The sequence below is a fragment of the Corvus cornix genome, chromosome 1 (assembly GCF_000738735.6).
Source record: "Corvus cornix cornix isolate S_Up_H32 chromosome 1, ASM73873v5, whole genome shotgun sequence".
Classification (NCBI taxonomy): Eukaryota; Metazoa; Chordata; class Aves; order Passeriformes; family Corvidae; genus Corvus; species Corvus cornix.
In genome coordinates this window covers 76,780,268-76,793,589 of record NC_046332.1, presented here as the reverse complement: position 1 = coordinate 76,793,589, position 13,322 = coordinate 76,780,268, and the positions used below count along the sequence as shown (strand labels likewise).

At 39.5% G+C, this 13,322-nt stretch overlaps 1 protein-coding gene across 2 annotated transcripts in view; it reads left to right on the top strand.

Annotated features, from left to right (window-relative positions):
• Window positions 1-13,322, top strand: part of ABCC4 (ATP binding cassette subfamily C member 4) — a 146,426-nt gene that overhangs the window by 7,642 nt on the left and 125,462 nt on the right. For both annotated transcript variants that reach the window (XM_039556857.1, XM_039556795.1), the window contains exons 2-5: window positions 5,640-5,750; window positions 7,898-8,018; window positions 8,664-8,888; window positions 13,162-13,251. In XM_039556857.1, coding sequence (XP_039412791.1) covers window positions 5,640-5,750; window positions 7,898-8,018; window positions 8,664-8,888; window positions 13,162-13,251 — 547 coding nt within the window. The remainder of the gene's footprint in view (window positions 1-5,639; window positions 5,751-7,897; window positions 8,019-8,663; window positions 8,889-13,161; window positions 13,252-13,322) is intronic.

The window sequence follows — 13,322 nt, the reverse complement described above, 5'->3', positions numbered from 1 at the left end:
CAGGTCCCATCCCTGGGTTAATGAACCAGTTGAGCTGGAGACTGCTATTAGTTTCATATACCTATCTGTAATGTATTTCTTCCTTGGCTGATAGGAAATTATTTTGGGATGATAGGAAATCTAATTTACAAGCTTTCTCGTTTGGGAAATTCTATTTCATGTATGAAGCAGAATAGCATGAGTAGCCTTAATGATCCTGCCTTTTGGATAGCAGGGCCTGTTTTCCTTACATGGTATCTTTGAAGAAGGGGATGGCTTCTCTTAGGAGGGTAAGCAAACACTGTCTTAGTTTTTTCTGCAGATCTTAGAGACTTTCCAAAATCTTGGTGGAGTTGCTCTCATAACAATTGGTAAAAATTGGACTTTCCTGAGCAACCAAGTAAATTGTGGCTGGTTGACTGTGTTGTAATCTTTAAGGGTGTGTAATGTCAGGGCCCAGGAGTAGGGAAATGCAGGAAGTTGAATGTTTATATTGTGGTCTTTGTGTATCTGCTGGTTCAGAAATGAATCACTTTCTTTTTTTATCAGTGCCCAAGGTACTGCTGCGGAGGTGAAAAGCCTTTTGGGGTCAGAACAGCGATTTACTGTTTTGCAGTTGGCTATCTCTGGGTTTGCACCAGGTTATAGAGTGATATTTTAATTTATTTTTTTAATCTTTATTCCTAGTGACATCAGTATTCTGGCAGTAGCAGGGACTTATTCTGGGCATATTTCCAGACTGATGTCTTTGATCAGCTAATCGTTTTGATAGAACAGAGGCATTCCCAGCAGAACACAAGGTACTCAGGATTCTTACAGATACTCACATTTTTATATGTAGGTCATGCTAGGAAGAATTTGGGCTAAGCTCTTTGAAAGGCATCATGTGAACCCTATGTTTTGAAAGAGTAACTAAAATGAGGCAATGTGTAAGAAAAAAAAAAATTAAAAATTCTTAGCAAACAGGAAGGTACCTGGAAAAAGTAAAGACAGTGTCTAAGGAGTCTGGTTCATATTTAAGTTGAATAGCTTCTTCAGAAAGAAATCCAGAAATGAGGTGTGAGTCTTACCTCCCCAGCACGTTGTTCCTCTCTTCTGGTAAAACAGATTGGTATTGAGCCCATCACTGGGGTCAGAGAAGGGGTTTGCATGACTGTCTGTGTATTTCCTCGATTTCTTTAGTTTAGTGTATTACTGTAGCTTTTTTATTAAAGAATAATACAGTTTGCACAGGTTCTGTTTTCGTAACAAATGCCTTTTTTTTTTTTTTTGTGAGCTCTTTTTAATAGAAAAAAAAGAACTATTTTTTTTCTTGAAGAGATCAGTGTTAGGTGATCTCTGTTCGGACAAAAGACATACCGCTCTAACGAGTAGTCTTCCTTCATGGCTCCATTGGGGTTTCAGGGATGCTATTTATGTAGGCCTTTGCTTTTATTTGTGAGCTTCCTCTAACGGTCTCTGACAGCACTCTAATTTAACTGAGCCTTCAGGCCAGAGAAGGGCGTGGTTGGTTTGCTTGTTACAAGTGTGTGACTTGGGCAACAGCAGGCTTTGTGAAATGATAGGTTGCTCTCAGTTCTGCTGTGAGTGCAGGGAATTCCACAGGGCATACTCTTCATGTGGCGTTCAGGTGGAAACTTTTAATTTAACGACTGCGTATGAACATGTGCTAAGGCTTCTGTCTGGAAGTAGACCTTCCAGCATAAAGTTCACGATGCATCAGTGAAATGGTGATGCTCAAACTCTTCTTGCTGCAGTTAGAGTTTGCAGAAGACCTCATTCTTGGGATAAAAGCCCTTCAAGGACTAAGCATAATTTGAAAGAAAAATGTTTAACCTTCTTCTAAAGGTCTTCAAGTATAATTCAGTAGCACAACATACTGTTAAAAGCTTTTGTACTCCTGAGATCTCCATAGCAGTAGCTCTTGAAGATGAGTATTTTGGGGGACACTAATCAGAAAGCTCAACACTGGGTGATTTTTAAATTTTTGGGGTTTTTAATACATTTTTTTCCCCCTAACCTTACAGAAATGTGGACTTGAGCTGAGTCTTTGCCATGTTGTCCATTATAGTAAATGAGCCACCAAATGAATTACTACAGTTTTCTGCTTACTCTGGATTGGTTTTCCTTGCCTTTTTTAAATGTTAACATAATAGTAGTGCACTGTGTTACTCTTTTCAATGCTGTGGTTTTAACTAATGGAAAAAAATGGAGAAACCCTGAAGTTGCACTAGGTCTCACTGGAACTAATAATTAGTCTGACAGCCTTGAGACATCTGGCAGTTTTAACCCTGCACTATCATCTCTCATCCGCTACTTAAATGTTTTTCAAATTCAGTCACACTGTATATACAGTGCGGAGACGGGGGGACAAGGGATTTACTGCAAACTAAGAACTCCTCAGTGGAGGTGGGCATATCACCAGTGAGTTGTTTCGAGAGTTTAAGGACGAAGGATAAACTAGGTGGCTCTTACAGTCCTGTACACTTGAGAGTGTTGTCTTGCAGCTGGTTACTTTGCACATGGACTGCACATCTGTGGTCAGCACTTTCTGCTCTTGGCTGTAGTATGGAATCAAATGCCATCAGGATAGAGCAGTTGCCTTCAGCAGAAGCGTTGTTCCATTATTCTTCCTGTTGCCTGCCTGTAGTTTTTCCAAGAGTGTAAGTAGAGGAATGGTGTTCCACTGAGTAACATTAATAGCGTTATTTTTATTTTTTAAAACTGTATATTTATAAAGTCTATTTCTAAAGTGTCTTTTGTTTTCCTCTGTGCACTCTGCTACGTGGAGAAAAGTACTATTCAGCACTGCTGAAGCCACAGTTGGGGTCTTGAATCCAGTTCTGGGTCCCCAGTACAAGAGAGACATGGACATACTGGAGAGAGCACAGCGAAGGGTCACAAGAATTATTAAGGGTTTGGAGCATCTCTTCTGGGAGGAAAGGCTGAGAGAGCTGGAACTGTTTGTCCTGGAGAGGAGAAGATCAGGGGGATATCATCAATGTAGATAAATATGTGAGGGGAGGGTGCAAGGTGGGCAGAGCCAGGCTCTTCTCAGTGTGTCCAGGAACAGGACCAGAGGCAGTGGGGCACAAACTGAATTAACTAGAGGTTCCCTCTGAACATCAGGAAACACTTTGCTGTGAGGGTGATTGAGCACTGTCGTAGGCTGCCTGGAGAGGTTATGAAGTCTCCTTGGAGATCTTCAAAAGCTGTGTGGACAATGTCCTGGACAATCAGCTCCAGGTGGCCCTCCTTGAGCAGCAGGGGTTGGACCTCCAGATGCCCCTTCTCACACAAACCCAGCCTTTCTGTGATTCTGTAATAAACATCCTATTTATGTTCTTTGTTAAATGTCAGAACCGGTTTTGTTTTCACCACGTTGGCAGCAGTAGCCAATGAAATCTCATAACCATTTCCATAGATGGGAGTAGGATTTATCCCTATATTTTCCTGAAAGGGCTGCCTCGTCCTGATTCTCATGCTAGGGGAAAGATAATTCTAGCCTCTCTGTCTGGATGGATACATCATAGGCTAATACTGATGTTGCAAGAGGAGGAACACTGGGTATCAGCCTCAGTCAATTGAAGTCTGCAGATTTTTCCCATAACTGTCTGTCCTGGAGCAAACAGTCTCTCTCATCCAGCAGGCAGAAATTACTTGAATGGCTTTGAGGTTATTTGCCTCATACCTGCTTTTTACCTGTGGTCAGCTGCAAGAACTGAGGTCAAAGAAGAAATGTTTCAGTGGAGCAGATTCCTTGTGTCAAACCAGGCAGAAGTTCTGCTGCTGGTTGGAGCAGTTGGTGTTTGAGAGCTTTTATCAGGACCTGGGGGGAAGTTGTGACAGTAATTTGGGCCCTGTTGCTATTTAACCATGAAGTCCAAGCAACAGACTTGTCTGACAAGTACTTTTCTAGTTGTACCTTTAACATACATTTAGGAGTCAACAGCTCACATAAACAAATCTTCAGTACTCTCTCCAAGAGTTTAAAAAGGGCTGTTAGGCATCAAAGGTGCTACTCTAAGGATAGAGACTTAATTTTTTGAATGAGTCACAAAAACACTGTGCTAACATGCTGAGTAGTGAGGGAAAAACACTATATAATCCCAGTTGTTACTTGCAGTTGTGCCATGGAGCCTGGGAAGAAGGTTTTTACAACAGTGCTGTCTTTGAAGAAGCTCTCTGAGCCCCCTCTCTAGGGTTCCACCTGCCCATCCACCCTCTCTAAAATTAGCCAACAACCTTCTTGTAAGCCAGTGTATACAAAGTTTAATTGTAACATGCCTGAGCAAGAAATGTAGAGATAGTTGATGCATATTCATAACCACTGTTTTGGTTGTGAATAAATAAATACCTTCGTTGTAAACCACCCCAGTTTTGAATTCTCACTTGTAGGTCTTCCAGAAAATAATACATTTCACCTAGCACACCACCCGTTCTTCTAAGAACTGCGTTGGTGAAGCTGGGGAATAATTATCAGAAACTAAGCAGCAGTTAAGAACTTTTCACAGGCAATTGAGGTAAGACAGACAGCTTGCCTTGAGTGCAAGAGTATTTTTTCCAAAACAGATCGGTCCCTGACTTCTCAATTTTGATGGTGTTCACCAGCTGAGAAAGTACTTTCAGGAAATAAGCCTTAGAGCCAAAATTCATGTCTCCTGGAAACAAAATACCACAAATTCAGTAGAGAGACAAACAAAGTGGAAAACTGCAAGTTCCCTAACTCCATTGTTCCCACTGAGCCATGCCTGTTTTGCATATCATTCCCTTTTTCTTCGTCTCATGGACAGTTTGGTCACTTGTGCTTTATGCCATACAACCCTCACTCTGTGGAGCACAACTGGAAACTGTTTGGAGTTCCCTGATGTGTTTCAGACTTGGAGAAGGATCTAGGTGCATAAAATATAGTCTCACTGTTCCCTGACAATTGGTCTATTTAATCTAACAGAATACAAATCTATAGTACTGCTACTATAATTTACCTTCAAAGTGCTCTCATAAAATACTGAGCTTTTAAGAATCTTTCCACTAAGGAAGCTGAGCTGCTAGACAGTGTTTTCCTTTTTTTGAACCTACATAAACACTGTGTCAGTGTGCTTCTGTTTATATTTCCAAACATAAGTAAGATACAGTAATAATCCATTATTTTCCCATTTTTACATTTCAGTGATCGTCTGTAATTTACTGACCTTTAATACTTGTCAAGATGTCAGTTGAATAGCAGCTAGTTTTCTCCTCAAGTAAAGGTTACAAAAAATGTCTTTTAGTATGCATTACAATTTTATTTACAGCTGTCAATATTTTAATAGTTGGATTAAGTTCTGGTTTTTTCCTTAATATTTAAAGGAATGCTATTTTTCCTTGAGTATAAGGAAACACTGTAAGAAAACAATTGTCTTAAGGCCAAGAAGGGTTATGCTGGCTGTCTGGATGCCTGGGAGTAAGGTGCTATGGGCATAAAGAGAAGGGAAGTGAGAAGTGCTTTCCCATTTGCAAGATAGGGGCTGACTTAATTCTTAGATAAAAGTGCAGTGAAATTTGTGGCTGTTGAATGATTCAGAAGGAGGAAAGAAGGGGGTAAAAGAATTAAATGAATATGTAAATAAATTACTCTTTTGGTGTGCTGATCAGTTTACTAATAATTTGTATTTAACTAGGTGGTTGAATCCCTTATTTATTACTGGGCATAAACGGAAGCTTCAAGAAGATGATATGTATAAAGTGCTGCCAGAAGATTCCTCAGAGAAGCTTGGAGAGGAATTGCAGTGGTAAGGAGAAAAATTATAGAATACTTTGGGTTGGAAGGGGCAATTGTTCTCTTTTATTGTATTAATGCTGGTGAAGGTAAAAAATCTTATTTCTATTCTAAAATTAAAAGAGGTTATTGTAAAGTTTAACAAGGTTAAAGATGCTGAAGAATTAAGAGTAATAACAACTAAGAGAACTTGTTTACCATAGAAGCTTTTTAGTTTTTTTCAGGTTACACATAATGAAAGTGCATTAGTGTATTTCCATGATGTCGTTCATAATTAATTTGACACTTCGCAGAGTGCTTGGAAAAGACAACTTTGCATCAGCTGTGATGGTAGTAATCCTTAGTAAATGTCTGAGACTTCTGGTTTGGGGTAAAATAGCTGTGGAAACTTCAAATTGCTCTGTACAAAAGTGGAGAAAAAAGTTTTATATTTTATTTCTTCATTGTTTTTTTGTTTAGAGTGCAAATTGAATTCACAACCCTTTATATATCTGTTTATATAAATATATGTATGTTGAAAATACGCCACTCACTGGTAAAGTGGGTAAGATGGCTTGGACAGCTTAAAGCTTGCCTCTTGGAGGTGTTTTTATTTGGTTTTAAATAGTTTTTCATGGACTGTGTACCAGTTCATAGTGTTACAGACTCAGGGGGATCTATATTTTAATAGTAAAATACCTTCAGATAATAACTGTTCATGTAAATTGTCGTGAACCTTGCAACAGAGAGGATTTTTGTCTTCAAATAATGTTCTGCTAAATATAGTTAGAGGAAAAGATGTCTCCTTGTGAAAGGTGGCCTCTGTAATAAGAAAGTGTGGTCTTGCTGTTTCTTGCCTTTACACTGAAGGCAGAGCAGATGGACTTTCCTGATAGCTTGAATGGGATGAGAGACTCCTCAAGAAGCAAAAAGAATCCAGAAACGAAACGTTATGACCAGGTCTGACATCATCCTGCTCTGGCTAAATTAAGAAAGAGGGTTGGTGATAAGCTTATAGGAGTGGCCACTTTTAACATCTTTGTAGCTGGAGAGCTCTGCCAAATTCCATGGTTGTGTCTTGAAGCAGTTCAGGGACTTGGCTGTAGGGGAAGATGGACTCTTTCCAATGATTTTTATAGAAAAAGCACACCGTTGCATGAGTCAGGAAATGGTAGAAGAAAAAAGTGAGTGGTTTTTAATTCTTTAGTGTACTTGACCAAGAGGCAGAGAATATAATTCATAAGCAGCTGCCTAAGGAAGTAGTTTTTTCTCTTGAGCCAGTAAACCCCACAGAACCTACACAGTTTCTGTTTTCAAAGCATCTAGACAATAACTCTGTAATTCTTGTAACAAAAAAAAAAAAAAAGAGGGTAAAAATAAAAAAATGTGTTCTTATCTGTGTGCTTTGAACTTCTGTGCTTTGTTGCAAAATAATTGGCTTTCATGCCTTAGACTCATTTCACTCCTCAAACTATCAAGGTCAGAGGTTTGGCAGAAAACACTTAGCCTTCAGAGAAGAAAGGGGGAGGATGCTGTCCGACAGCAGCATGTTTTAAGAAGTCTGCTTATATTGTGATACTTTCTTGTTAAAATAATGCTTGTTATTACTGTCTTCGGTTTTTGTGTGAACAAATTGTGTCTTACTTGTGGGTGGATGTGGTTATGGAAAGGTCTTTTCTGCTGATGAATCCTCGCCTTAAGAGAGATGTGCAGAGTGTTGGGTGACAAAATCCTCATCAAAGCATGTCTAGAAAAAAGAAAGGGCCAGACATGAGAAAGGGTTGGGCATCACAACTTCTCTGGGGAAGCACGGAGCATACTGATAGATAAAGACACTGTGCTGCCTCAGTTTAGTGCATGGTCAGGAGATCATATGATAATAGGCTGTTAATTAAGGTGAGTGGTGACTGAACAGAGAAGAAGAAATAAAGGAAGGGTTCCTCATCAGCAAATGTGTCAAGGGTGGTGAATTATTTGTGATTAACCAAGAGCAAATAGGCCTATAATACTAAGTGTTTATGTGAATGAAAAGACATGATTATCTGTTAACTCCTTTTTTAAAATTTGATTTTATAAAGGTGATCAGGGCAATCTGGCTGTTAAGTGTTGAAAGTATTTTATTCTAGGAATTGTCTTGTGATTTTACTTCCTCCTCCAACATGTTTGCACTTTGTTTGACAGGTACTGGGATAAAGAGGTGCAAAAAGCAAAAAAGAGAGGAAAAACACCACATTTAACAAAAGCCATTATTCTGTGTTACTGGAAGTCGTATTTAGTTTTTGGAATTTTCACAATGATTGAGGTAAGTGGTGTAAAATGTCACAGGACCTACTTCTTGCCTAACAGCAGTGTGAAACTTGTCTTCTTAGATTGCAAGAAATGTACTGGTGGCTTCATCCTGGACTGCTCAGAGAACCTGGTAATGTTCTCAGAAAGGTAAAACAGAGCTATAGCCCTGTAGAGACCGAAAAACTGAGTCATAACTGCAGGATTATGGAAGTGGAACAGAGCTGATTTCAATGCATTACTTTTGAGACATTGCAAACCACTGACTTTCTTTGTAAGGCTTGTCTGTATTTTAGGTATCTGAGCAGGGTGCCCAGTAGAAAGAGGTTTTTTTGCTCTTTGTAAATGGCTGTAAAGGGGACACAGCATCTTTAAAAATGGAAGTGTAATACATACTCATGCAATTTTTATAACATCAAAGGATCTTTTTGGTAATTGAGAGACTTCTCTTTGAAGTTCCAGCTAAATTTTAATGTGGAACATGGTTTTTTTGGATTATGTGTTGATAAAAATTGGCTTGACATTTTACAGCACAATAAAGACAAAATAATAAGGGATATGACTTGCGGCAGTACTTGGCTCTTGTTTGCCTGTTTGCAAACTTGGCTAGCATGGGGTGATACGAAATTATTAATACTTTTCCCCCTTCTTTCTCTTTCAGGAAACCCTCAAAATAATTCAACCAATTCTTTTGGGAAAAATTATTAGTTATTTTGAAAAGTATGATTCCTCAGATGAGGTAGATTTGAATTGTGCATATTGGTACGCAGGTGCTCTGTCTGTGTGCACACTTATTCTGGCTATAATGCACCACTTATACTTCTATCATGTACAGAGGGCTGGCATGAAGCTGAGGGTAGCTATGTGTCACATGATTTATCGGAAGGTAAGCAAACCTGTTCACAGCTATATTTTGTATTTGACAGCTATTTTGTTAGGGGAGTTTAAAAATGCAGTTATTTATTGTGCTCATGGTTGCAATTCCATTGAAGTTACTCATTTGTAGAGACCTAATGCGTGTGTAACATGTCGGGCCTGAGATGTGTACATGTGCCTTTGATTTCTCTTTGGTGGCAAGGTGTCTGAATGACAGCTTCAGGCTTGCCTAGTGAAGGTGGTGAGTTAAATAGCCCTAAAGTCTTGGAGGAGCTGCTTTTTTTGCCTCCTGCTGCTGTTGGAGAGGGGCCCCCTCATTGCTCTTGGAAGCGTTGCGTGCTGGAGCTGTAAGAGGCATCAGCATAGAGGAGAGGAGCAGAGATCACAGGGAATGCTTGGCAGTTACTCAGCCTTGCAGTTTGATCCCAGGGGAGGGAGGATGTCATGCTTGGATGTCACCATCTGCTGCAGCACTCTCAGTTTCCTGGGAATTGCTTCACTGTCCAGATTTCCCCCCACCGCTGTTGTGGTTAATGGTGGGATTTATTTATATTTTATTCCATTGGTGCTGTAGAACTAGTAAGTTGTTTCCTTTGCAGATCAGAGGCTGCTCCCCTCACCTGGAGCATTCATCAGGTTCCCTCGGGGAGTGGCAGCAGTTCTGTGGAACTGCTACTTTCCCCTCCAGGCCGGCAGGGATGCTTGGCATCTTCACCTTTAGTATCCCTCCTGTTTAAGGGGGAAGAGAGAGAGGAGCAGGCAGAAGAGACACAGTTCAGAATCAAATGGAATCCTAAAGGCAGGGAGTTCAGAGCTTTTTTAGTACTGTTTACTGGTTTTACTGTGGGAGTACTGCAGCCCTCCATTAAAACCTGTGAAATGTGAGAAGGGATGCATGTTCAGTGAGCCATGGTTTCTTTGCTGTCTCTGTGTCCTGATCAAGAAATAGCTGTCCTCAACTACAGATGGAGTCGAGGCTGCTGTCAGAGGGAAAGTGGAGCAAGAAAAGTTGAGTTTTACCTACAGGAAGGAGCTGAGCAACATCCAGGATGAAATGCTCTCCTTGATGTGCTCTGGGCAGCAAGCAACCCAGTTTTAAATGTCTGCCTCACTCTTCTGAAGCTGTTGGCAATACCCAAAATGTGAGTCTGTCTGCTTCCAAGCAGGAAGTTGCTGCTGAGAATGCTGAAAGGGAAAATGCCCCATCTTTCTGTCTTTAGTGCTGCTGGAATAGTGACCTGCAATTTCAGATGTCAGCAGAGAAGTTTAATTGAAGAATTGGGACTGTACAGTTTCTTCGGAAAATAAAGAAATCCACATGATTTTAATCATTAAACATAGGTACCATCCACTTAACATAAACAACTTGTACTGCTGGTGTAGGTTGTGAAGTTTTCGGACAAAGCAGTAAAGTGAGGAGAGTAAAAATATCCCCATTTTAAGTGGTGATTACCTTCCATACACATATTTATTCTCTTCCTCTTTTGATACCTTAGAAAGGATCCTCTGGGAACTTGGCTCTAACATGGCACAATGCTTTCTTGTACATAAACATCTCTCTAAGGTATTAATTTACCAAACTGATTATCAAAACAAAATTTATGAAAAATTTATATAGTGATGGTGTTTGTTGCTGAGTTGATACGGGCTTAGAAATGTTCATAATATGCACCCTTATTTCTAGAGATGGGATTAAATGGAAAATTAATCTGCCCTCATGTCTAAATGTTTACTCCTGAGGGTAAGGGTTGAGGTAACAGCAGGATATTGACAAACCTTTCTAATACTTTGTCTTCATTATGAGCTGCTTACAAATAGGTCATATTTTCTGTTTAACCTCATATAGGCTTTTGGAAGAAACTTGGGTGCTTATTAACCAGCTTCAGTGGAGTTTGTTAATTGCTGTAGAAAATAAAATCTTGGATTTGTGAGGCTAAATAGGTTCGATAAGAGAGCATTCTTAATGGAGAACTTCAAGTGTTTGTAATTCTTAAGTTTTAGACCCTTTTTCATTTCCTGGAAAGCTCAAATCTAAATTGCAAAAACCCTGTATTCAAACTCTTAAGATGTTTTGTGACCAGTAAGAAGTATTAGTGATGCACGTAGGAAACTTGTAACAAAAACGAAATCTGTCTCGTGATGACTCAGAATCTTATGTTTTGAAATCAAAGGCTACTTTTGGGAAACTGGTTTTTGCTGGGTTTTTTTTTTTTTTTAAGACTTAGCCTTTTGAAATTTTTTGAGGTCAATGTACTGGCTTTACTGGAATTAGTTTTCCTCAGCTCATATGGGGCTATGTATCAGCCATAGTAGAAAGTGGAAGGTACCAAAACAGGACTTTTTGGTAGAAATCGGTTAGGAAAGTAAAACTGCTACTTTGCAGTCAAGACAGGTCCATTCAGACAGGAAAATGCAAGGCTTATTTCACTTAAGAAAAAAAAGAATCAAAACCAAGAAGGAAGCAGGGAAATATTAAAACTGCATTGCCGCTGATGATGGGAATGGCTCTTCACTGAGAAGACAAATCAGTCACAGATGAGCATCTTCCATTTGGCTCAGATGCTCGTGCGCTTCCTCCTGAGACTGTCTTGGTCAAAATGAACTGGACTCATAGAACCATACTGAATCTGATTTTGCTGCCTGTGTAGAAACAGCTAGGAAGAAGTGATTGTGTGGCAGGTCCAAGACAGACCCAGGCCGTGGGCCACTAGTGAGACACAGGCGCAGTCTTCTGATGGTTCAGGTGAACCTCAAGCAGCAGATACATTGTACAAGAGGTGCTGTAAACACATCCTGATGGGAAACTCCTCCAAATATGCCTCATGTGAACCCCTGTTGTTATGGTCCATGGATTTCTAACAGCTTTTCTCACAGCTTACCAACCTACCAACCTTAATGTGTGGTGTGGAGCAAACATGATGGCAACATGTCTGTCCTGCGGCATCATTACGTGCAGGCAGCTACCTGGGGGATTTCAGGTGGATGACAGACACGTGGCTTAAGACAGGGAATGAAGCAGTAATTTTCTCAAATAACTAAATCTGGTCTTTCATATACCCAGTATCCTAGATTTATTTTTGAAATGTCAGAGGAATTTCTTAGCGGAGTTTCAAATGTTTCTGCCTGCTGGTTTCAGTGAAGTTAGGGTTGGGATTCTCTCTGTGATTTAACAATATCTTTGTAACACAAAAGTGAGGTGCAAGAAATGTAAGGAACCTTGTTTGAAATTATGCTTTGAATAGTACTTTGATGGCTGATGTTCTACTTGTTTTAAAATACTGGAACAGTATTTGTGAAACAATCAATGCTTTTCAGGTTTGATTACTGGCCAAAAAGGAACCCTAATAATGTTTGGAGAGGGAGAAGTAGATGTGAACTGCCTAAAAATGCAAAGTGTTTTTGAGGAGTGAACTATTCCTGTACAGAAAAACACGTAACATGCTTTGTATATTTTTTTAAACTTGTGCTGCAAACCTGTGTTTTCTTTCTAGCAGGTGTAGAAGGAAGCAGGGTGTGTTATCAGTATTTTTGAGCAATTCCAGTTTGGATCTTTGCATTAAAGTTCGGACTGCATATTTCCAGATGTGATTGTTTTTTGGGGGGATGGGGAGGGGTGTATTTTATAAACACATACTATTTTCTACCAACTAACCTAAAAAAGGCTTGACATTTACTCCTCTTGTTTTTCATAGCATGTGCTAAACTTAATTTTATATAATTCAGAAAGGTTATGATTTTTCAAGAGTTACTGATTTGTAAAGGGACACTCTGATTTGCAAAGATAATCTAAAATTAATAACTTGAGGGGTTTTTGCCTTCTGTCAGATAAGTTGTTCAAAACAGAATTCTTGCAATTGGCCAAACATTGTTCTGACTTCAATCTGGCCTTCAGGTGGAGTTTTCTGTTCCTGTTTTGTACAGACACTCATAGTGAGGGGGAGAACAATGCACATGGAAAGTTACAGCTCTTTGCTTAGTGACTTCCTGTATTGGTATTTTCCTATTTTTAATCACTTCAAACATGAAGATAGGGCATTTTTATTCTCACAGTCCTTCCCTTGACTTTTTTTTTTAATACTCTTTTGTTTGGTACTTTGTTTAGGGTATTTAGTCTAACTCACATTTTATCTAAGGTTCTTAACATGCCCCAATACTCTCAGGCAAAAGTTGAGATGTGCCTTCAGCTTTAGCCCTGGTACTATATTTGTGTATTGAGTGTTCCATGTATAGGTGTACTGTGCTCTATAAGCTGTGATAATTTGACACTGTTCTGACTTTTTTAGGCACTTCGTCTCAGTAATGTAGCTATGGCAAAAACTACCACTGGTCAAATAGTAAACCTTCTGTCAAATGATGTGAACAAATTTGATCAGGTAAGAGGTATTTCACAGATCTTTCCAAGGAGCTGAAGAAATTGTGGGGTTGGAGTTAAGAAAGTTTTGTT